The 25,031-nt window shown below is 45.1% G+C and overlaps 1 protein-coding gene across 1 annotated transcript in view; it reads right to left on the minus strand.

The window, feature by feature from the left end:
* The window catches only part of LOC137616390 (dentin sialophosphoprotein-like), a 379,565-nt gene that overhangs the window by 171,332 nt on the left and 183,202 nt on the right, over positions 1-25,031 (minus strand). The window contains exon 6 of the mRNA XM_068346092.1: positions 1,128-1,331. Coding sequence (XP_068202193.1) covers positions 1,128-1,331 — 204 coding nt within the window. The remainder of the gene's footprint in view (positions 1-1,127; positions 1,332-25,031) is intronic.

The raw sequence follows: 25,031 nt of genomic DNA on the forward strand, positions 1-25,031 counted from the left end.
GCGCCTCGTCTTGGGAGGCTCCATCTCGGCGACGCCCTCGGCTGCAGAAGTGACTGAAAAACACGCCAAAGAGGCTGGAGAAGAATTAGTGAAATTTTTTACCCACATGGGGTCATCAGAGGAGACGTGGCCTGCTTGCACCAGGACTCTGTCTCCCAACACACTCCCGTCCCTCCCTCAAGCCCCTCACTCGTCTGGAACGACGCCACAACCCCACTATCCTGAAGATCAGACTCTTGGGGAAGGGCCGCAGGCCTCTTCCCCGCAACGGACTTACCTCGTCCCCTACTCTGGGTAGGGGAGGGTGGTAGGGAAGCTCTGTCAGACGAGACGCCCGGCGAAGCAAGGGAGGAAGGGACGCTAGGCTTCTTAGGCGACCTCTTCGTCGCCTACTTCTTCTTGGTGCTATACCGCACCCACTCAGACTCCTGGGGAAGAGCAATGGGCCACTTCCCCACAACTGACTTACCTCGTCCCCTACTTTGGGTAGGGGAAGGTGGCTGCATAAAAGAAGCTCCATTCGACGATCGGGAGAAGTAAGCGGCGAGGAGAGGCTCGTCTTCCTATGTGACCTCTTGGACGCCTTCTTCTTCTTGGTGCCAAAGCGCACCCACTGCACCACGTTCCAGGACTCGCACTCCGGACATGTGGCTGTAGGAGAACATAATCTGCCCCTACACGACGAACACAGAGGATAAGGGTAGGAAAGGGTATAGAATGAACACAATGGGTCCACGTGGGGACCGCGTAAGACACAAAAGGGGGGTCGGGGACACAAAGGGTCGCACTGGGTAAGGAGAGAGCGTCGAGATGTTATCACGACGCGACCAGAGAACTTACTTGAGATCGAGACCTGAGCAAGCATGCTCTCTGACCTGGGGATAGCCTCAGGGCGTGTTCCACTCCACCTGAGGTTACCCCTCATAGAAAACAGGACTAGGGTAAACTACACAAAACTCTGGTCGGTTGGGAGGAGATCCCAGATACTCCTAAGAAAGTAGTTCGAGGTAAGTACTCTGTGTTGGAACAAACTTACTTTTAACTCAAAAGTGCCAATGAATTACTCAAGAAAAATAAAGTTGCCAACCATATACAGTAACCTTATTTACCACCTACATAATACATACTCTGGCTCTCTTCCTTTCTTTTTGCTTCCGGCGTTTTAATTTCTTTTTATTCTTTTTCTTCTGGATATGTTGCCGGATCCTTTCAGTGGCTCTAGTTCTAGGGATACGTAGTTCTTGTTGCTCATGAGGAATTGCCCCTGACCTCGAGGATAATCTGCGTGCTCGTTCCAAGCGGCGACTACTAGATGATATTCTGCTTGACAACTAGAGACAAGGAAATAAAAATTAATGCAAACTGCACCTGCTAGTGTTGTATCTGCTATCTAGCTAAATTTTTTCTTAAACATATGCTAAGTATGCTAAATATATAAATACTACAAACTTAATACAATTGTATTTTTCATAGCTAAACAAACCTGATGCATTTAAATGGGTTACTGTTAGTCCTGTTTCCTACATGCCAATCAAAGAAAATTGGTTTGATTGCACCATGCTTTGTTGCTAGGCAACCACTGCGTATGCAGCAAGAGGACTCTTATCCCATCACCGCCTCACAATACTTACCTGGTGAAAGACTTGTGGGTCGGTTGAGGTGGGATCTTTGATAAATAACTCAGGTTTGCATAGCTAGGAAAAGAATCATCAGACAACAGTGTAGCAGCTCGTTAAGAGGCAAGGCCGTACGTTCCACTCTAAGAATAAAATTTTTCGATATATCATCAAATTCAAGCCATTCTTACTTGCATTAGGGTGAAAACCAATAGAATGCTTCAAGTCCAATCAAGATACCCATTTGCCTTAATTTCCATTATACTATTATAATGCAGAGATAAATAAAGCCTGAAATAAGAACAGTAACATATCCCGTCAGAGCTGATAGTTAGATTATATGCCGCGCTGCAACCATAACGCTAATAGAGAGGATGTCTAAAAACCTAGATGTGGCATCTTTAAGATTATGGTTCATAAAGGATGTTTGTCTCTTCCATACACCAGCTTTCAGGACTTGTACTACAGAGTGGATTTTGCAGAACACTAACCTTACGGCAACCCCACATATATCATGCACTCGAGGGGGGCCAAGCGACGTTTCCCTTGAGGATGTATAAGTTCTTGTGATAGTTTCTCTTAACCAGAAGGAGACAGTGTTTCTGAAAACTTTCTTTTGGAGCGACCACAGCTCACAAACAAATTGAAGATATTAAGTCCAAGATATTTCGTTATAAGAAATCTCGCACTGCTCTTATGGGACAGAGTAACTTGTTATTGTTATCCAGGTCATTAGATACCTCTTTGAGAGACAAAATTGTGAGAGTCAAATCTGAGATAATTTCTAACAGGATTCTGGGTTTTGGCCACTGAACACAAAAAGGGTAAATGTGACAGGTACACTGATGCCATGTGTTCGAGGGGGGTGTCCCTGGCGATGCTTCCCCTGATGGTTGTGAGTTTTCATGTTAGGTCCTGATCATATGGGTGACCATGGTCAGGATGAAGAACTTCACTTCTGATCTGTGTAAACAATATTGAAGGGGATACATAGTATCCATGGACCGAGGGATCAAAAAACTGTTTAACAATGGACTTCTTGAGAGACAAGATTGTGAAAAAGTCCAACAGAAATTTACCCGAATTTGGTTTCTCACTATCAAAATGAGAACAAGGTATCTCCAGAAAATATCATAATTTCTAAATTAGGTTTCTAAGTAAAAAGACCCTGATAGTTGACTTATTTTCCTTGGTTGGCATTGTAAAGTAAAGCTGAAGAAAAATTGAAGGGTCAGATCCCTGACTCATGGCTTCATGTCTGGGATCGTGATAATAATCTTAGGAGATTGTAAGCCCCTACTTCTCTTATTTCAATAGGAGGGGGGGGGTTGTTCTCAGCAGAGACAAGTTGCCCTCTAGAAACCCCTATAACGAAGGTGCTGAGAGTTCTCCCGGAATGGGGAGTTCTATCTTAATCGAGGACCTGCTTTGAAATCCAAAAATGGATATAAACTTCCATGACTGATATGGGATCGGTTTCTCAAAATTGTTAAAAAGTCCATATTTAGGGAGAAGCAGTCTTGAAAAACCTCAATACTCTTGAATAACACCAAGTATTAAGGGTTCTATTGACCTGAAAAGTCCTTTTTCTGTTGACTAAATTCTTCCCAAGGAAGACGTCCGTTAGACTATTATTGTGACGTGTCAAGCAAATTTACTGAGACCTAGTTTGAGAGTGATTGCCTACAACACTCTTTGTTTGTTCCAGAGGTCTTTGCAGGGTTAATGTACAAAGCTCTAGTATTGAAGTCCATTCTCTTCTACATTAGAAGTTGTAGTGTCCATCAGACTCCCTTGGATCTCCTGGTCTTATACTCTAGATTCAGGAGAGATTGCAGGAGTTCAGACTTTTTTCTGGACACTGAAGGACACCGAACATTACCGTAGTATCGGTGAGAAAAGTGAATAATAGGATATATAACAAAGTTAAACGATACATAAGAAGAAATTATTTAAGGCCAAGATTTTCTTGTTCGGATTGATTGATTGATTATGAGTTATCTGACAACCTGACATCTAAGGTCATTGACGCCGATATTGTTTGTTATAAATAAATAAATAAATATTAATTCAGTTTAAAACAATAAAAGCAAAACCATCCTTATAATAGTTAGATAGCTTTTAGATGAACTGCTTCTGAAATATATTTTAATATACCACTTTTATTGTACGACACATCATGTCCCAGAATCTTCGCAAGGATGAACCTGCCATCTTCACCTTGAGCCTCAAACAGATGTGTACTTCATTCAGTACTATAAGTGGGGCATTTATGTCTCACTGTCAAGGGTACCAAACAGTCGTCGCAATATGGTTGGTGTTGACATTTGGCAGAAACTCGTGTGTCAACCGAGTGTGACCAATAGGAAGACGACAAAGAGACGTCTCCCACTTTCGGAGCATCATGTTATACCTCCAAGGAGATATGACATTTGTTATTTCTCTAATTTTATTGCCATCTAGACTATCCCAGTGCTGCTGCCAATTATTATAAACCAATTTCTTGATGGTAGGTAGGAAATCATTACAGGGAATGTGATACCTTCTTGGTAGCAACTCGGATGAAGCCTTCTTTGCCAGTAAATATGCATTCTCATTCCCAGACACACCCACATGTGCTGGAACCCAACAAAATCGAACCATTATAACTCTCAGTCCAATAATAAAAACCTATTCTAAAATCTTTAAAACTAAAGGATTACAAGAATTAAAAACTTCTAAAATTTGAAGGACACTCCTTGCATCACTGAAAATGGTAAAATTACCCTCCTCCTCCAAAGCTATTTTCTTAATAGCAGTTAGTATACCATACAGTTCGGCAGTAAATATGGAAGCTGTTAGAGGAAGTGCACCTCTACAATTAAAACCATAACTATGTACTCCAAATCCAATGCTAGCACCAGATTTGGAGCCATCAGTATATATAAAAGTCGATCCCCTATATTCTGCAACATGTTCCATAAAAAGAGACCTGGCTTCAAGTCAGTCATATTCTTTTTAACTCTAATAAAAGTATTTACAAAAAGATACCTCTGCTAATTTCCATGGAGGTGCGGATGATACTCCAAATGGAAGCACCTTATTTCTTACTATATCTAGACTGTATATTAATTGTTCAACCCGAAAACCATAAGGTTGAGGAGATTTTGGGTGCAACTCAAAGTATGATGCGTGCTTTACAATGCTTGCAGTCTGATAGGCTAAAGAATTAGGAAGTCTTTGCAACCTAAACCAATACCGAATAATAGAAGACTTTCAGTAAAGGTCTAAAGGTAATTGAAAGTAAAGGTCTAAAGGTAATTCTCCAGCATCAACAAGGAAACTTGGGAAAGGCGAAGTTCTGTACGCTCCTGTGGGACTAAAGGTCTAAAGGTAATTGAAAGTAAAGGTCTAAAGGTAATTCTCCAGCATCAACAAGGAGACTTGGGAAAGGCGAAGTTCTATACACTCCTGTGGGCAATCTAATACCAGCATGATGTACTGAATCTAATACCTTTAATCGGCTTGGGGTGGCTAAGGAGTATATTTCACACCCATAACTAATTTCTTAAATAATCGGGGCCTTATATAATTTTAAAATAGTATTGCAGTCTGGCCCCTTAATGTATGGGACAATACTTTTAAAAGATTCAGAACCTGAAGACATTTAGCTTTTAACGCTTTCAAGTAAGAAATCCATGTAAGACTACAATCAAATATCAAGCCTAAAAATTTAGCATCACTTTTGCTTGTAGAAAACTCGAACCATTTATATCAGCCCACTGAATAATTTTGTCAACTGAGTGTTGTAGTTTTCTCGCAACCATCGCCATTCTAGCTACAGCAAATGATATAGAGAGATCATCAACAAATAGTGTTGAGAGAATATCTTAAGGAATGATAGAGGGTATCTCATTAATGGCTAGTGCAAACAGGGTTACACTTAGCACACTACCCTGAGGAACTCCTCCTTACCGACATTTCCTCTCAAATAGAGATTCCCCCGATTTCACTTTCTCCATGTAGTATCATATGCCTTTTCAAGGTAAAAAAAAAAGACTGTTACATGGTGCTGTTTGGAAGCAAAGGCTTCACAAATAGAGGACTCCAAGTCGTAGCAACACATCAGTCATTGAGCACATTTTTCTAAATTCACACTGAATAGGAGATAAAATACCATTCTTTTCAAGGCACCACATCAGTCGTGCATTGAACAAATTCTCCATGATTTTACATAAACAAGATGTCAATGCAATTGGTCGATAGTTTGCTGCTAAAAACTTGTCCTTACCGGGTTTTACAAAGACTAAAATAATGGGTAGTTCCCAAACACTTGGATAACTATGATCATGCCATATTCTGTTAGTAATGCTTAAAATAAATAACTTTGTATTAATAGGTACATGTTTAATCATTGCATAAGGAATTCCATCGAGTTCAGGGGCTGTGTTATTACAAGTAGCAGGAGCGGAATCAAATTCTCTTCCAGCAAAATCACAAATTTTTAAGTAATTTGTATTTTTCCTAACATACTTACCTAGAACTACCTTCTTAGGAGTTACTGGCTAACTCTACCTAACCGACCAGCTTTTTGTATAGTTTATCTCCATCTTCTCGTTTTCTACGGGGTCAACCTCTGGCAGTGTGGTACATGCCCGAGGCGACCCCGGGGTCAGGCAGCGTGATCTCTCAGGTCGAGTCTCCAGTAAGTTTCGTTGGAATAGGTATTACTAGATCCTGCAGGTTCTCGGGGAAGGATGGGAGGGCCATAACCCAAAGGTAGTTCTAGGTAAGTATGTTAGGAAAAATACAAATTACTTAAGAATTTGTGATTTGTTCCAACACGGTTACTTACCTAGAACTACCTTCTTAGGAGACTTACACTTTAGGAGGTGGGAGTGTCCTGCAGGAATCAGGATTCGACGGGGAGGCACCGAGAGAGGGAACCTCTAAGGAGGGCTTGATTCTAAGACCACTTGAAAACTGCACGAAAAGTAGGGGAAAACTATCCAAAAAACTCACTTAGTGTCTAAATGTCTTCCCTTTTTCAAAACCAATTTCTTGAAGGTTATACCTTTCCGTGATTAAGGTCTTCTCCTCATCTTCCTGGCCCGTTCGATCCGGGGAAGGAAGGAAAAAGTGGAGGGGGGGGTAAGGTTAAGGAAGGAACTAGTGTCTCTTGGCATTAACACCCCCAGTTACCCTGTGGCTATGACCTTAGATCTCTTGAAGGGCCGACACGACCGGGCCAATAGAAAATTTGTCCAAGGATTTTCTCGTACAATCTTTTAGATAATGTTCCGTGAAGGTGGACTGTCTAGACCAGGTCCCAGCCTTCAGGATCTTACCCACAGCCATGTTCTTCTCGAAAGCCAGAGAGGTGCTCAGAGCCCTGATATCATGAGGTCTCGGTTTTCCCGGTAGAGGGGTCCCAGAAGCCTCGTAGATTCTCTTTATCACTTGTCTCAGCCAAAAAGAGATGGAATTTTTCGAGACTGATTTCTTCACTCGTCCTGTTGAGATGAATAAATTTTTGATCTGAGGGCGGCAATCTTCAGTCCTCTCCAGATATTTTCTTATAGTTCGTACGGGACATAAGAGGAGATCCTTAGGGTTGCCGGATCGAGGGATGGCTGGCACCGAAAAACCCTCGAACCGAGGATCCCAACACGCTGGGTTCTGCGTTTTCGCCACAAAACTAGGGACGAACCTAAAAACAACTTCCCTCCACCCTTTGGAGTGTGAGACCTCGTAAGAGAGGCCGTGTAACTCGCTAACTCTTTTCGCCGAGGCCAGGGCTAAAAGAAAAGCTGTTTTAAGGGTGAGTTCTCTGTCTAAAATGTTCCTGAGAGGCTCAAAGGGCGGTTCTGACAGAACTTTGAGGACTCTTGCCAAGTCCCACTGCGGAACCCGTACCTCCTGGGGGGGACATGATTGCTCAAAACTACGGATGAGCATCGAGATGTGCCTCGAGGCTCCCAAGTCAATGCCTCTAAGGAGGAAGACTTGACCTAGGGCTGCTCGAACTCCCTTGATGGCTGGGATGGATGAACCCACGTCGTCTCTCAGGTACACCAGAAAGTCTGCAATGTCCTGGATCGACGCCCCTAAGGGACTGATGTTTCTGGATGCACACCACTTCAGGAAGACTGCCCACTTCGCCTGGTAGACAACTGCCGAGGAACGCCGTAGATACCCAGACATCCTTGTCGCGGTTCTCGATGAGTATCCTTCTTTCTTCAGGAGCTTATCGATAACCTCCACGCGTGAAGGCGGAGGGATCGAGGGTTTTCGTGCCACCCGTGAAAGTGAGGTTGTCGCAGGAGGTCTGGCCTGTCCGGAAGCAGCAAAAGAGGACGAAGAGCTAATTCCTTTAGGTCTGCGAACCAGTCTCTCTCCGGCCACCAGGGCGCTACTAAAGTCATCGACAGGTTGGACGACCTTCTCACTCTGTTCAGCACTTGCCTGATCAAACTGAAGGGAGGGAAGGCGTACACATCGAGACCGTCCCAGGGATGTTGGAAGGCATCCTCGAACGCTGCTGACGGATCTGGGATTGGTGAGCAGAACACGGGGAGTTGGACATTCAGACGTGTGGCGAACAAGTCTATCACTGGGAAGCCCCACAGTAGGATGACTGCTCGAGCTACCTCCGGGTGTAGGGTCCACTCCGAACCTATCACCTGACCCGCCCTGCTGAGGCCGTCGGCCATCATGTTCCTCTTTCCTGGAATGAACCTTGCCGTCAGTTCCAACAATTCTTCTGTGGCCCACTCCAACAGTTCCGTAGCTAGGGCGCAGAGGACCTTTGACTTCATGCCTCCCTGCTTCTTTACATACGCCACTACTGTGGCGTTGTCGCACATTAACGCCACAGTGTTCCCTCGCAGTAAGTGTACGAACTGTCGACACGCCCCTAGAACTGCTATCATCTCCAGGATGTTTATATGGAGAGACGCCTCCTCGCTGGACCACAGCCCGTTTGCTGATTCTCCCAGCAGGTGCGCTCCCCAGCCCTCCTTCGATGCGTCCGTGAACAACAGCATCTCCGGGGGGTCGGAGGCGAAGGACATTCCCTTCTCCGTGTTTGACCTGATGCTCCACCAAAGAAGGGTCTCTCTCGTCTTCGGGTGGACTGGCACTACTTTGTGGGGTTCCTTGCCTTGGACCCACGACTCCTTTAGATTCCACTGCACCGGGCGGAGCCTGAGTCTCCCTTGTGGTACTAATTTTCCCAGGGAAACCAGGTGACCCAGTAACTTCTGCCAGTCCTTGGCCCTCCTGGGTTGTCCCGTCAGGAAGGGTTGAAGGATACGTTCCAGGTTGGCCAACCTTTCTTCTGAGGGGAAGGCCCTTACTAACTGGGTGTCCAGGACCATCCCCAAGTAAGTCATCCTGGTGCTGGGGACTAGCTGGGACTTCCCTGGGTTGACCGTGATCCCTAACACCTTGCAGAGGTCGAGCAACGTATCGCCTTGCTCCTTCAGTTGTTCCCTTGAGGCAGAAAGCAACAACCAGTCGTCCAGATACCTGAGTAGTCGAATTCCTTTCTCGTGTGCCCACGCCGAGATCGAGGCGAACACTCTCGTGAACACTTGCGGGGCCGTCGAGAGGCTGAAGCACAGGGTCTTGAACTGCAGGACCCTGGACTCCCACTTGATCCTGAGGAACTTCCTGCTGGAGGGGTGTACAGGGATTTGAAAGTAGGCATCCTTGAGGTCGAGAGACATGAGGAAATCCCCCTCCCTCAAGGCTGCGATCACTGTCTTGGGGGTATCCATCTTGAATTCCGTCTTTGAGACGAACTTGTTGAGGGCTGAGAGATCTATGAGCCTCCACCTTCCTGTCGATTTTTCCACCAGGAAGAACCTGCTGAAGAAACCCGGGCCGGGGTTCTCCACTATCTCCAAAGCTCCCTTGTTGATCATGGTCGCTACTTCCTCTTGTAGCGCCAACCTCTTCAAGGGGTCCTTTGGAACCAGCCAATCGGCCCTCTGGGCTGGGATGAGAGGGGGAGGTTCTTCCAGGAACGGGAGTCTGTAGCCCTCCTTCAGGACCGTCACCGTCCAGGGATCCGCACCGAGATCCCGCCATGCTTGCCAAAAATGTCTGAGGCATCCCCCTACTAGGGGCTCCTGCGGGAGAAGGGGGCCTCTCCTCCTGCCTTCTCCTGGAGGAGCGGCCAGATCTACCTCTCCTAGCGTTACCATAGGAGGGTCTGTAGGCTGACTGAGGGCCTGCCGTGGTCCTATGGGTGGGCTGTTGCGAGGCTTGAAGCCAAGGGGCTGAAGGAAGTTCTCTTCTGGGAAGCAAGGGTGTGGTCTGTGAGGAGTGAGGGACGTCTGTTGGAGCTCTCCTAAACGTGGTCTTCCTCATAGGCAGGGGCCTAGGATCCGTCTCTCTCACTTTCCTCACCTTCTCCACAGTATCCTCTACCAACTTGATGGGGAAAATGTCATTCCCACACACGGAGGAATTTCTCAGTCTCCTTGCTTCCCTGTCAGACAACTTCCGCATTAGTTTGCTCAAAACAGTATCTCTTTTTCTCAGGACCCAGTTCGAAGCTACCGTCAGAGACTGGGACGATAAGAATTTGAAAGCCTTGCCCCCAGAACTAACAAGGTCCCGCAGCATGGCCTGATTTTCTGGAAGGGAGAGGTCGTGTGATGCCTGAAACCCTACCAAAGCGCACGACCACCAATCCAACCAGGAGGACACGCAGACCAGGTCCTGAGCCATGTCCTCCATCATAGATGCTTCCGTCGGGGAAAAGCACACGGGGGCCGTGGATGCCCTGTCTTCCGAGGTTCCCTGGTTCAGCGCGGACACCGCTGCTTCCACTGCACGGGGACCGCCGCGATGCCCTTCGGGAACGTAAAAACGTTTCTGGGATTTTAGGCCTGGCAGAAGTTTGGAGGAACTCTGACTTCTGGGGGCCTCTGCTAGTCCTGCCAAGTATTCATCGATCTGTTCCATCCCCAGCTTTACGTCTTGAGCGAGAGGGAGAGACATAGATGGCTTTTGTTGTACCGGACTGTCGATCATCTTGGACAGTCCGGAAAGTACTGCCTTTGCAGCAGAGGGCTTGGGTTCATCCAACCGGTGGTGTCTTCGGATGAGGGCCAGTACCTTACGGTAGGAGGAGATGTCGTCCGTCGAGCACTCCCCTCCTTCCACCAGGTCTTCCGTCACCAGTTCCTCTGTACGGGGGTAAGCCGTGACGGTGGGAAAAACAACGCCCGACGGGCCTGCCAGTGGTACGGGCTGCCCCGTGGGGAAGAAGGCATCCGTCATGGGAGTACCATCGTCCTCCGAGCCTGCCAGTGGTAAGGTCTGCCCCGTGGATACAAAGGCATCCGTCATGGGAGTACCTTGTTCCACGGGGGGCTCCGTGGATGGGGAATTCATGCGGACCGACGGGCGCCCTTGGTGCTTAAGGAAGGCCTCCAAGGTGCCCGTGGTCGACGCTAAGCCTTCCTTCATACTACTTATATCCTTCCTAAGGGAAGAAGGGGCGGAGGCTACTGTAGGGTTAAACAATGCACGGGGGTCTCGGTTCGAGCCCTCCCGCCGGGCGGCTAGGTCGAAGGAGGAGCTAGGAGGGTGAAACAACAAAGGCGAGGCTCTAGGGAGCCACCCGGAAGTGGCAGCGGCTGTGGACAACCTAAACAGCTCGCTCCGGGGCACTGTGACATTCACCCAGTCCTTTGACTTACTCCTCTTCGCTTTTTTCTTAGAGGACTTCGACCGTTTCCTACCATGCCTCGAGCGGGAACGAGACTTTTTCTTCCTTCGGGATTTCTCCCTCTTCCTTTTGATCAGGTTCATGTCTTCGTCCTCTGATGACGAAGAAGACGAAGAGTCCGACGACGACGACGACGAGGATGAGGACGGAGCTCTCCGACCGGCCGACACGTTCAAGACCGTGGGGGGAAAATCACGTCGTTTCTCAGGTGCGGGCGGTTGCAGAAACACGGGGGGTAGCGTAGCCGAGGGAGCCGGAGGGGTCCCCGCGAGTCCTTTACAGATCCACTGATCTACCTGCTCTCTAACGGGAGACCTGAAGGGAGTCCTAGGTTTCACCCACGTGGCGGGGTCCGAAGACGTCGAAATACCTTTCTCCGTGTCTCCCCCGGCGGTCGAAGGACTCGAAATATGCCACGAGGCAGGGGAAGTATCGGCACTCGGCCTACCCCACATAGGATCTACAGAGGCGACGGGACCTGCGGGCACCAGGCCCTCGCCTCCTACCCACACTTCTGCACTCCACTCAGGCCCCACACATGCCTGCCCCACACTGGACACATCCCCCAAAGGAAAATCAGACTCTTGGGGAAGGGCAATGGGCCTCTTCCCCGCAACGGACTTACCTCGTCCCCTACGCTGGGTAGGGGGGGAAGAGCGGGCGCTACGGTCTACCGAATCGTCAGGCGAACCTGCAGGCGAGGAAAAGCTTGAATCCTTAGGCAACTTCTTAGTTGCCTTCTTCTTCTTCGTCCCGAAGCGCACCCACTGGATCTCAGTCCAATCAGCACATTCCGGGCACGTAGATGTAGGGGAACACGCTTTCCCCCTATAGCCTACGTGGAACACAGGGTGTGGGGATCAACCTCAGGCTGGGAGAGGAGAGCCCCGCAAGACTTCCCAGCCACAGGCCCAGGGCAACGACGAGGATGCTCCATAACACAACGCTAACACACCAAGAGACAAGGATGAACGGGAAAGTGAAATGAAAACACGTGGGCAACACGCGGTAAGCACAAAGGATCGGGGGACACGAGGGTCGCACAGGTAAGAGAGAACGCGGCGAGATGTATATCACGTCGCGACCAGAAACTTACTGGAGACTCGACCTGAGAGATCACGCTGCCTGACCCCGGGGTCGCCTCGGGCATGTACCACACTGCCAGAGGTTGACCCCGTAGAAAACGAGAAGAGGGAGATAAACTATACAAAAAGCTGGTCGGTTAGGTAGAGTTAGCCAGTAACTCCTAAGAAGCTAGTTCTAGGTAAGTAACCGTGTTGGAACAAAGGAGAATTATATCTTCCCTTCCTGTTGCAAAATTTCAAATTTTCATTTCTTCAATGCTCCTATACTGTCGACCAGGAGCTGCTTCACTCTTGCATGATACATTTGAAAAATAATCAGCCAGGACATTGCTAACATCATTTCCTTCAGTCACATACTGATCATTCACCTTCAGCACTGGTGGTGGATTTTGGGTAAATTTCCCCGCAATATTTTTTTTTCCTCTATATAGAAGATGGTGGTGTTCTACTGTTGACCGAGGAAATAAAAGATACCCAAGATTGGCACCTAGCTTCTTTCATGGCATGACGAAACAGTCCTCTACACTTTTTGTATGTTATCAAATTTTCCTCAGTATGGCGTCTACGCAATCTAGTCAAAGAGTTTTTCTGCTGGCTCCTGGCAAGACAGTTGATTCTGAAGACCACCATGGGACTGGTCATCATTTAAATATTCATCTGGTTTTAGGAATTAAATTGATTCCTGCTGTATGGAGAGTTCCATTCAGTAAGTCCATGACATCATCAATACTTTCAAACTGTTCTGCACTCCCCTCAATTTCACTTAGCTCACGAAATTTAACCCAGTCCGCTTAGTCAAGATTCCATTGTGGTGATCTTCATAAAGGTGGACCATTGTTGGTGTTTATAATGATTAGTGCATGATCACTAGTATGCCAATCATCTGATGTCCTCCAATCAAAATCAAGAGGGCAGTTTGAGCTTGCAATTGAAAGGTCAATGCATGACAAGGTACCTGTCTGAACATGGAAGTGTGTGGGGCTCTCCTGTATCAAGGAGTCCTACATCCTTGTTTTCTACAATTGATGATATATTATTGCCCCTAGTGTTTGCTAAAATATCACCCCACAAAGGATGTCTACCATTCAAATCTTCAAGTAAAAGAAAAGGTTGAGGGAGCTGTTGAATCACCTCTACTAAATTATCATACAATATGTTACTATTTGGAGGCAAGTACAGAGAACAAATTGTATATTTTTTCCATATATCAATCTGTACAACCACTGCCTGCAGAGGTGTGCGAATAGGAAAAGATATTTGGGGAACATCTTGACGAAAGTATAAGAAACTTCCGCCATGGCTCCCTACTCGGTGATCATATGGTACCCTATAGCTAATATATTAACGAGGACAAGTGGTATTAGCATCAAGCTTGCTCTCATGTAGACATACAATTATGGGGGAATGCTCGTGAATTAAGAGCTTAAGTTCTTCATATTTGGCTCTAAAACCCTGACAATTCCACTGCAAAGGAGGAAAAACTATGGTTTATTTTTTGGAATAACTTTTGGATTTAAGTGGTTTTATTACAGAGCGTCTTGATAAATTGGGTTTTGTGTTTGTGATTTTCTTTTTGTCCTTTTGATCTAATTGTTGAGGGGGATGATGGACCTCAATTTGGATTCCTGATTTATCTACATTGTCTTCTGGTAGATCAGAAACATTAACAGACAAACAATCCTATTTATTTGATGTCATAACTCTTATAGAAGGGGGTGAGAGAGATGGAGTTCTCTCTTTTCTGATTAATAGGTGGCGAGTTACCATGTTTTTGTACCTTCACCACTAAAGGTGCACATGGGAACTTGGTTTCAAGTGGAATCTCCATTAAATCAGGCAATGGCATGGCCTGGGAGAGGTTAGTATTATCCTTTGTAATGGGGGATAAAGGTTGGATAGTGGTGGGCAATGTCTTTTTGATGATACACAATGGTAAATCTTTAGGAGATATTCTTGCCTCATCATGCAGCACTTAATTAGTAGATGGTGAATTTCTTTTTCGAGAACTACCTACAGTAATAGGTGGGTTAGATGACTCCCAAGGAACTTTTTCTCCTGTTTTTATTGTCTTTACATAGGTAGTCGATTTATTTAAGAATCTCTTGGCATGCTTTGCTTACATGTTCAATAATTGATTTCAGGGAAGCTTCTTCTAAGTTGTATAACTGGCAGCTCCTATCATTAGATTTATGATTAGAGTTGCAGTTCAAGCACCTTGCCTCAAGTGTACATTCTCCATGGTAAAGATTGGAGCAAGTATTACAAATTTTATCATTCTTACAGACTTTGAAAGGATGCCCAAATTTAAAGCAATTAAAAAATGGCAGTGGCTTCTGCTTAAAAGGTCGAACTTTAATCCTTTCATTTTCTATGTAAATGTGGAAAGGTACATCAGCATCCTGGAAAGCAAGGATAATCATTGATGTTCCAGATACTTTATGTACTTTCCACAATGATAATGGGCAAATTGCCACTATCTCCTCTACTGTACATTCATGTAGATCTCTATTGAAAACCACTTCCCTTCCATAGCTAAAGTTTAGATGGAGTTTGATGTCCAATCTTATATCATCATTGTCTTTAAATTGGACAAAATAACGGATTTTGAAGCGACGCAAAAAATCTATTTTTGGGTGAGATGGCCATGTTGTCCTGATGGAAGGTTCCTTTGGGCAGCTTTCTAAGGGATATTTGGCTACAGTGATATTCCCAGCGAATTGACCATAGGTCTCCAGAATTCTAACTCCTGGCGTGAATATCCCTAAAATTTCTCTTAAGGATATCGCATAATATCAGGAGACGTATATCTTGATACGACACATGGAAATCTTCATCCCGAATAGCGTTTTCGTTTTGAGGGGGAAGAGTGGCGAAACTGAAGGGGAGCCGTTATCAAGGTTACCCTTCCTCCCGTACAATTACAAGGCTCCAAGATGGCGCTCATTCCTTGTAGCATTGAGCATGGTGATTCAGATATACTAGTTTAGGGAGGGATCTAGCCTAAGCCTTTTCTATGGAAAAGGGGGGTGGGTCCATCAGGACGACATGGCCATCTCACCCAAAAGTAGATTTTTCGCTTCGCTTCAAAATCCGATTTTTGGGCTCAAGCCATGTCGTCCTGATGGAAGTTTACCAGAGAATTACTTGAAAGTACTGTATCTGTGGATTTGTATAAGTGCCTTAACCTTAGGACAATTTTTATAGTCATCCAGACTATTGAGAAATATGATGGTACCATTATACGTCATTACCACTAATCATGGAAAAATGTTAGGGTTTCCTGCCCCATGCAGGGAAGTGTCGTGCTAGAAAGTAAAAAAGTCTCAAGGTTTGTATATAAAGTAGGAACAAATATAAGTATCAACCAGACCTATTTGTTTCTATTGCTCCAATGATATAAGGTTTACTTAGGAAATTACGTAAAGAACTCTGGCTACATTTACTGTGCTATTTGCAGGGCGAAATAAGACGCAATTACACTTTTTTTTTAATCATTTATTAAGGCTAAATGAGTAAATTGGATAACAAGTGTAAAATGTAGAATGTAATTAAATATACATCAAGTACAGATAAAGTTTTTCTACCTGAAAGGGAAGAAAAGATTAATGCCACTATAAAATTGAAAATTTGAAAAATTTATCAATATAATTTTCTGTAAATGTTGGATACTATCAACACTGTACAATGTACAAACGGCACAAGTGTTATCTGTATAATTCTTCACCTGAAAATTTAAACAGTCCCAGTGTCACCATAGTGACACCCATATAAAAGATATTGCACTGGAGGTGTCAACACCTTTTCACCCAAATTGATAGTCCCAATCAATTCACTGTTCATCGCAGCACTAGACAACAGGTTTTACTACACTACCTGCCACCACCATGTAATGCTAAGTTCGTGCACTTGCTTCGCATAATGTTTGTAAAACACTCTGGATGACTTCCATCCAGTATATGAGCGAAGACGCTCGAAGTCCATATACTGAAAAAAAGTTCATTGAGGAAGCAATTTTTCTTGGATCATGACCTGCGGGTGTACTGTCAGGATCCACTCTGCGAATGAAGTAGGTGAGCTTCGCCCTCAGTTGTTTCAGGGATAAGTTCGATCCTGAGGTTTCTCCTTTGAAGAGCTGTCCTCCCCTGAAGTCTGAAGTTCTTCGAAGATAGACCTTTAGACATTCTACTGGACACAGAGAGATATCTTCCTTCAGAGGGCAGATTCTCCAGGGACCCCATCTCTTAGTGGGTAGCTCGTTCTTGGCGAGAAAGGTAGGATCAGGAAAGAGATTCAGTTCTCCCGCTTCTGTGAACTGAATATGGCCCTCGTCTCTTGATAGGGCTACTATTTCACTAACTCTAGCCCCTGAGGCTATAGCGAACAGGAAAATAACTTTTTGGGTAAGATCCTTAAGAGAACAATTTTCATTGTTCAAGGTTGAGGCATAGTGTAGGACCTTGTCCAAGGACCATGAAATGGGCTTCGGAGGTGCTGCAGGTCTAAGTCTGGCGCATGCTTTTGGGATCTTGTTAAGGATTTCGTTCATCAGGTCCACTTGGAAGGCGTATAGAAGAGGTCTAGTCAAGGCTGACTTACACGAAGTTATCGTGTTGGCAGCAAGGCCTTGTTCATGAAGGTGGATGAAGAAGGACAGGCAGAAGTCTATTGACACTTCTTTCAGCTTTTTTGTCTTGACAAAAGCAACCCACTTTTTCCAAGACGATTTGTATTGTCTTCTGGTTCACTTTGACTTGTATTCTTCTAGGAAGTCTATACTGCCTTTTGAGATCCCAAATCTTTTCTTAACTGCTAAGGTGAGAAAATCATGAGATGGTTTTGGATTCTCCGTGATGAAGCGAAGACAGTCGACTTCTGAACCAGTTGAGATAGAGCTGGGTTTGGTAGAGGGACCAGCCTCAGATTCAGTTCCATTACCTGAGGGAACCAGTTGCTCTTCGGCCACTTGGGGGCTACTAGAGCTGCTGTTCCCTTGAAGGACCTCAGCTCGTTGAGGACCCTCAGTAGGAGATTGGTTGGAGGGAACAGGTAAATCCTGGTCCATTCGTTCCAGTCGAGGACATGTCGTTCGTCGCCTCCATCACAGGGTCCTTGTATGGGGCTACATATCGAGGTAGTTTCTTGTTGTAGCTCGTCGCGAAGAGGTCGATCAGACTCCTGACGCATCTTTCAGCTGTGCTCTTAGCACTGGGTCTGTTATTGCTGCGAACTGGAAAGAGCCCAGTACTCTTTCCTGTTGGCGTCTTCAGATCTTGTTGGAATTCAGCGGTGTGACTTCAAGTTCCAATGGATTCCCAGCCATTGAAACTCCTGAACTGGAGAGAGTCGAGACTTCTTGAAGTTGATCTTGAATCCCAGATGTTCCAGGAACTGGATCACTTTCTTGGATGCTTGCAGACAAGCCGTCCTGGATGCTGCCCACACCAGCCAGTCGTCCAGGTACGCTGCTACCTGAACGCCTTCTAGGCGTAGTTGTTGAACGACTGTGTCTGCAAGTTTCGCGAAGAGCCTTGGGGCTATGTTTAGTCCGAAGGGCGTGGCTCTGAAGACATACTTTTTCTTCTGTAGCTTGAATCCTAAGTAGGAGGAGAGGGGGTGGCTGACTGGGAGATGCCAGTAAGAATCTTCCAGGTCTATTGAGACTGTGTATGCCCCTTTTGGTAACAGGGTCCTTATGTGCTGAAGGGTTAACATCCTGAACTTGCTGTTCTCGATGAACTTGTTGAGTGGCGACGAGTCCAGAATGACTCTGAGTTTGTCTGAGTCCTTCTTGGGAACACAAAACAGCCTTCCCTGGAATTTGATGGACTTTGCTCTCCTTATAACTTGTTTGCTCAAGAGTTCTAAGGTATATTCTTCCAATGAGGGGGTGGAGTGCTGGAAGAATTGAGGAAATGATGGTGGAAACTTGTTCCATCTCCATCCTAGTCCATTCTTGATTAGGCTGTGGGCCCAAAGATCAAAGGTCCAACAATCCTAAAAGTGTTGGAGCTTCCCTCCTACCTGAAGCATCTCATTGATTCGATTGTCCGGAGGGTTTACCTGCCTGACCGCGTCCTCCCCTACCTCGTGAGGGGTGTCTTGAGGAGCCCCGTCGGGAGCCTCTACCTTTCGGACGAAAGGTAGTGATTTGCCTCTCAAACCCAGGGTTGAATGCTGGTGACTGGGCAACCAGCTGCTGAGGTACCACTTGGAATGTGGTCTGTGGTTGAGCAACCACTTGGGGCACCACGCTCATGGTGACTGTAGGATGTTATGCCCCACGCTCATGGTGACTGTAGGATGTTACTGGGCAGGCCGAGAGGGTAGTCTAGGCTTCTTCGTCTTCCTTTTAGGTTGGGGACCCGCATCCGGGGAAGACTTCCTTTTAGATGAAATGGCCCACTTCTGGAGAAGGTTCCTGTTCTCCGTGGCAGCTTTCTCAACTACCTCCTTGACCACTTCATTTGGGAAGAGGTCTTTACCCCAGACATTGGAAGATATCAGCTTCCTGGGTTCGTGTTTTACTGTTGCAGCAGCAAACACGAACTCTCTACAGGCTCTCCTAGTCTTCATAAAAGCATACAGGTCCTTCACTAGGGTGGCCATATGCATTTTGGCCAGGACCGTGAGCATGTCTGGGGTGCTTTTTAGGCCTGCACACATCTCTATGCAGTTCTGTAGGGATAGGGATGCCACAAGTCTCTCCTTTGTCTCTTGCTCCCTGCGCAAGAGAAGGTCTGACAGTTTCCTGAGATTTTTGCTGAACTGCTGTCCTGCGATATCTGCATCCAACTTCCCTACTGAGAAGGTTAGGTGGACTTCCTTTCATTTCTTGTCTTCCATGGGCAGGGCTAACGACAGAGGCCTACACTCCTCTAGTGCAGGGCATAGTTTGCCTGCCTCCACTGCCTTGGCAACAGCTTTAAAAGCCTTTGACGTAAAGGGGAAGGCTATTGCAGCATGAGCAAGAATGGTAGGGTGTTTCTTGCTCAAGGCAGACACTTTCGAGTTCATGTAGCCTGCCTTCTTCAGGCTGCTTGACAAGAGAGCCTGTGCCTTGTCGTGGTCGAAAACCATGACCTCCTTCGGTTCCGTCTCCTCTTTTGACGCTGACTCCTGCTTCAGTCGAATGAAGCAGTCAGGGTAAGCATTAAAGCTTGGCCAGAACTGGATGTCGTCTAAGGGGACGGCTCCCATCTTCTCAGAGATGTAGAGCTTGCCGTTGGTAATCAGCATAAACTCCGCGTACCTCCAGGGATTTGTCTCGGAGCAGGGTGGGAGGTCTTGGACTCTGGGTCGCTTGAATGACCCTCGGGAGGCAGTGATTCGAGCTTCACGGAGCTCTTTTTCGAGCCTCGCTTCCCTTGCTTCGCCTTGCTTGCAAATATTCTCCATTAGCACCGTAATATGAGCCAAAACTGCCTGGCTCATGTTGTTCTATGGAGGGGTAGAAACAGAAGATGTAGAGGGTGTCGGCTCCAGTGCCGGCACAGACGGAAGGGACTTCTTCTTCTTCTTCAGGAGGTAGAGTAGACTCCTCCTCGGGATCATCCTTAAGGAGATCCTTCTCAGTGTCCGTGGACACTTCAGACATCCTTTCCTCCTGGTGGATGTCCATGCCTTGCAACGCCTCACTGACATCCATCTCGATGGCAATCTGGACGCAGGGAGGTACGGCTCGTGTTTGGGGCACGACAGCTTCACTACCAGCATTCGGGAACAGCAAGCTACGCATCCTGTCGTTAGGTAGGTACGGTCCCGGAGAGTTCTTTTGGAACCCTCGTACCCATTTGCGCAGCTTTTCTCGTGCTGCATCCCTCGACTCCGTTGACTTGGGGTTGTTGAAACCTTCGGCCACCATGGCCAAGCAGATGTTGCAGTTCTGGGGGTCCCCGCAGGGTTTCGGTAGTAATGGTGCAGGCGGCATGAGACCTGCACACTTTGTGACCACAGAAGTTCCCACTCCTGTGGTTACAGAAGATCACCTCGCACTTCATTTGGGGTTCCTCCTGTAAAGAAAGGAAAATTAAATGAGTATGCGGTTGTTTATCACACATGATAAACAGGTTATGCAAAATATTAATATTTGAACCATTATAGCTTAGGATAGTAAGCTAGAAAGGAAATAGGAAAGACACATACTTGTGCCTCCTTTCCAGCCAATTACTGTGACCTCCCCCCAATATTAATGTTAGAGTTTCCTTATCAAGGCAAACTCACAAGAGAAGGGTTCTAACCTCTAGGGATAGAATTAGTGTATACTAACACTGACCCACACTGACCCTTCTTAAAAGATTTAATATTGTGGGGCAAGTTATCAACTGATTACTTATCAGTGTATTGAAGGAATACAGTACTTCCTTTCAATATAGAATTGGTCTCAACAATAGACTGAAAGGATACACATGGCATGTTGGAAAATAAACTACTGTATAGTATATACTATAGTTTTCTGTCTGCAGTATATACTATTCTGCAAATATACTGGTTACGCCGGCTGGGTTAGTACCTGGCAGCACCGGTCCAGCCGGCGGCATCCAACGGGCAGCATAGTACCTGGCGGCACTAGCCGACAGAGAGAGAGAAAGCAAGGAGTGAAGGCCTGCCTTATTAAATGTATGTGTACAATAAATAAGGGTGTAGGTATATAACCTTACTGCCTTCCTCCAGAATGAAGGTTCAAATGGAAGGGGATAATGCATCATTCAGGCTTCCATCCAGCCACAAGATCCGTCGCCGGTCGCTGCCGGTTTCAGGGATGTGGATGGCAGTCCAAGGGAGGACTGAAGAACACTCAACGGCAGAGGGGTCTCCCACCAGCAGCCGTCATAGCTGACACAACCTTTCCCGGAGCCTTACGTCCGTAGGGGAAAGTCGGAGCGGTTATTAAGCCGCTTATGTAGGAGCCCGGCCAGCGCTACGATCTACCCGGCAAGCGGGGAGATGTAGGACGACAGCCACAGAATTGCGATAGCTAGGCCATCGCTAAAGGACAGAGAGGGGCAGGGAAAGGGTCCTGTATATAGTGTTAGGAGAAGGTGGCAGGATTACCGCCACTTCCAAACAAGGGTGAAACTTCGTTTCAGTATCGGCGCCATCCTAGGCGGCAGAAGAATATCTATTCTTCAGCCTAGGGTCTGCCGAAACAGGACTTATCTTCTAAACCGCAGGGGAGAAGGTGGCGGCATTATACTACCACTTCAAGTGTGGCCTAGGGAGGCTAAGCCTCCTATGCCGGTAGTCTAGGCTGGCAGGGGAGTGACTACTCGCCCTGCAGCTCAGCCGCCGGCATAAAGACTGAATACTCCGAGGTTCTGTCGAAAACCCAAGCCGGGATACTCGCCGGCAAGGGTGAGAGACAGAAAACACTAGCCTAGTCAAGTCAGAGTGACTACTCTATGGTGAGACCAAGATAGGGTTGTTGCCTATGGCAGCACTCAGAGGGAAGGAGGGATTACCGTTAAATCTCCAGAGGAGACGAGTATCGAGTTATATAAATAATTCTATGGCAGCACTCAGAGGGAAGGAGGGATTACCGTTAAATCTCCAGAGGAGACGAGTATCGAGTTATATAAATAATTCTAGGAGATAAACTATCTTCTGTTGAATTGATAAAACAATACACGAGGATAAACAGGGATAATGTATGAAAGTATACTGTGAACGTATTTTTGTTCGTGATGTACCAATTTTCGTGGTCTTCGTGGGTGGATGAATCCACGATTTTATAAATCCAACGAAAATTTCTATACACTGTCAGATTTTGGTATTGAACTTTGACACATTCGATTTGTGTTGGTGACCTACATTTTCTAAACCATTGTGGATTACTAATTATTTTCATCTGTTAGTGAATATTTTTTATTTTGGTGTGCCCTATATTTTTTTTTTTTGCAGGTTTAGTTATTTTCAGAGATTACTGGGTTTGGTAGGCCTGGTGTAGTAGGTTCTTTGGTCTTGACAGAGCCAGTTTTCAACCACTGCGTTAACGACATGATTGAAAGTGATACGCCTACTAACTATCTCATCTCTATTTAAAGGCTGTTAATTACCACTGAGTAACAACAAAAGATTTTGAGTAATGTTTTAGCTTGGGATGCTATATTAGAAGAACTTGGGTAGTTCTGTAATTTTCTTTTTTGTCGGCGACATTATAACCATTTGTAGTGATAAGTAATCCCTTGATTAGTGTTAATTATTAAAATATCTAATAAATGAATAAAAGCAATGCATTGCAAATGAACACTTTATCATAATTGGGGTTCAACTAATAACCATAAAGGTAAAAGTTTCAAAACAGAAATCCACGAATTTATGAATCCACGAACCAACATTTTTTATAAAACAACGAAAATTGGTACCCACGAACAAAAATACGTTCACATTACTAAAGCGCCTAGGCTACGTAGCCTAGCGCGGGGCGAGATCTCGGTTAACTAAATCGCCAAAATTCTAACGTATACGATCGACATATGAGGAAGAGGAAATTTGTATGCATAATCATATCTTCACTAGTATAATTGTGCCTAAATAGCTTTTATAATTCATTAATGCTACTAAAACCAGGAATGTCATTCTGCTGACTAAATAACACATGGATGACGAACGACAGCGCCCAACATGGCGCCTCCGGTGACTGGCCAAGCTCCATAAAACACATTAAATTAAACTAATTTCACTGTGAAGCAGGAGCTAAAAATTATACACTGTAAAGATTAAATACTCAACTTTCCAGAGGCAGAAGAAGCTGGAGAATGCATAATAAATCCTCTCAAGAACGATCAAGAACGTTAGATAACAGGGAAAACCACCGTGCGAAATCGCTACCAAAGAAGGAATGAGCGTCATCTTGGAGCCTTGTAATAGTACGGGAGGAAGGGTAACCTTGATGACAGCTCCCTTCAGTTTCGCCACTCTTCCCCCTCGAAACGAAAACGCTATTCGGGGTGAAGATTGCCATGTGTCGTATCAAGATATACGTTCCCTGATATTATGCGATACCCTTAAGAGGAATTTTAGGGATATTCGCGCCAGGAGTTAGAATTCTGGAGACCTATGGTCAATTCACTGTAGCCAAATATCCCTTAGAAAGCTGCCTAAAGGAACCTTCAATCAGGACGACATGGCTTGAGCCCAAAAAACCCCTATGCATTTAAGGAAGCCATAATACCTCAGGACTCGCATCTTTTCATGACGAGTCTTGATGATGAGTCTTTATTCATAAATGTACCTGTTGATAAAACAATCAATGTTATTTTAAACAAATTTAATCGCGCATCTGTTAAAAATCTTTTGGAGCTGGCGGGGCTGGACACCGCTTTTGTTTTTAATGGTAATTTGTACAAACAACTAGATGGGATGGTTATGGGTTCCCCTTGGAACCCACTTTAGCTAATATTTTCATGTGCTCCCTGGAGGAGACCTTGCTTGAAAATTGTCCTTTAAAATATCATTCCCTGTTTTATGTTAGATATGTTGATAAAACCTTTGCTCTATTTAGAGATGAGTTTGGTGCTGACTCTTTCCTTGACTTTGCTAATTCACAACTTGAAAACATAACATTCACCTTAAAAAAGGAGGGTAAAAAACTATCTTTTTTAGATGTGTTGGTCTCCAAAGATAGAGACGGATTTAGTACCAAAATTTTTAGAAAAAAGACTTTTACCAGATTAGGTTCAAACTTTTGTAGATCCTGTTTTTATAATTTTAAAAACAATTCTATTTCTACTCTTCTCCACAGAGTACTCCTTTTGACTTCTAGCTTACAGTTCCTAAACTGATATTCTATGCAAGTTTTCCTTTTATCCATGAAGATTTCCTCAGGAAAAAATTTACAGAAATCATTCAACAACACTTCCCAGCTGTGGAAGTTAAACTCATTCCTAGGAACCCTCTAACAATTGGCTCGCTTTCCAACTTGAAGGATCAAGTGAATCCTTATATGTCCTCTGGTGTTGTATATAAATATATTTGCCCAAAGTGTAACTGGGACCTACATAGGATCTACCAAGAGGCTGTTAATGTCAAGACTTGATTCCCATAGAGGTGTTAGCTACCAAACAGGTTGCAGAATATTCAGCCCTGAACATTCAAATATTCGTAATCATGCCAAAATATGCAAACAAAATATTAAAAACAAAGATTTTACCATCATTGGTTGTGTCAATGTTGATCAAACGACTAGTTCCGTTGTTAAATACCAAAGCATCTTCCATTCAATTATATTTGTAATAACCTTCTTTGGTTTGTTTTCTAACTGTTGTTGGCATTCACTTTCTCATTGCACTTCTGAGAGGTTGGTTCCACTTATCTGTATAGTGTATATATATTTTTCCTTTTGAATTTCATTTACTGTTTAACAGATTTTTATTGTTTTAAATGGATTTGTAAAATTTTTTAACTTTTTCTTAATTTCATGTATGTGGTTTATTTGTAGCCTTAGATAATGTAATTAAGAATCATGAAACGTCAGGAATAAAAAGGATATCAGGAACTAACACTTTCCCTGTCCACACTATGAAAAACATTCATTACTGGCTGTTACTACCTTCCCCAATCAAACACACACATATATGTATATATATATATATATATATATATATATAT

This window comes from Palaemon carinicauda, chromosome 22 (genome assembly GCF_036898095.1).
Source record: "Palaemon carinicauda isolate YSFRI2023 chromosome 22, ASM3689809v2, whole genome shotgun sequence".
NCBI lineage: Eukaryota > Metazoa > Arthropoda > Malacostraca > Decapoda > Palaemonidae > Palaemon > Palaemon carinicauda.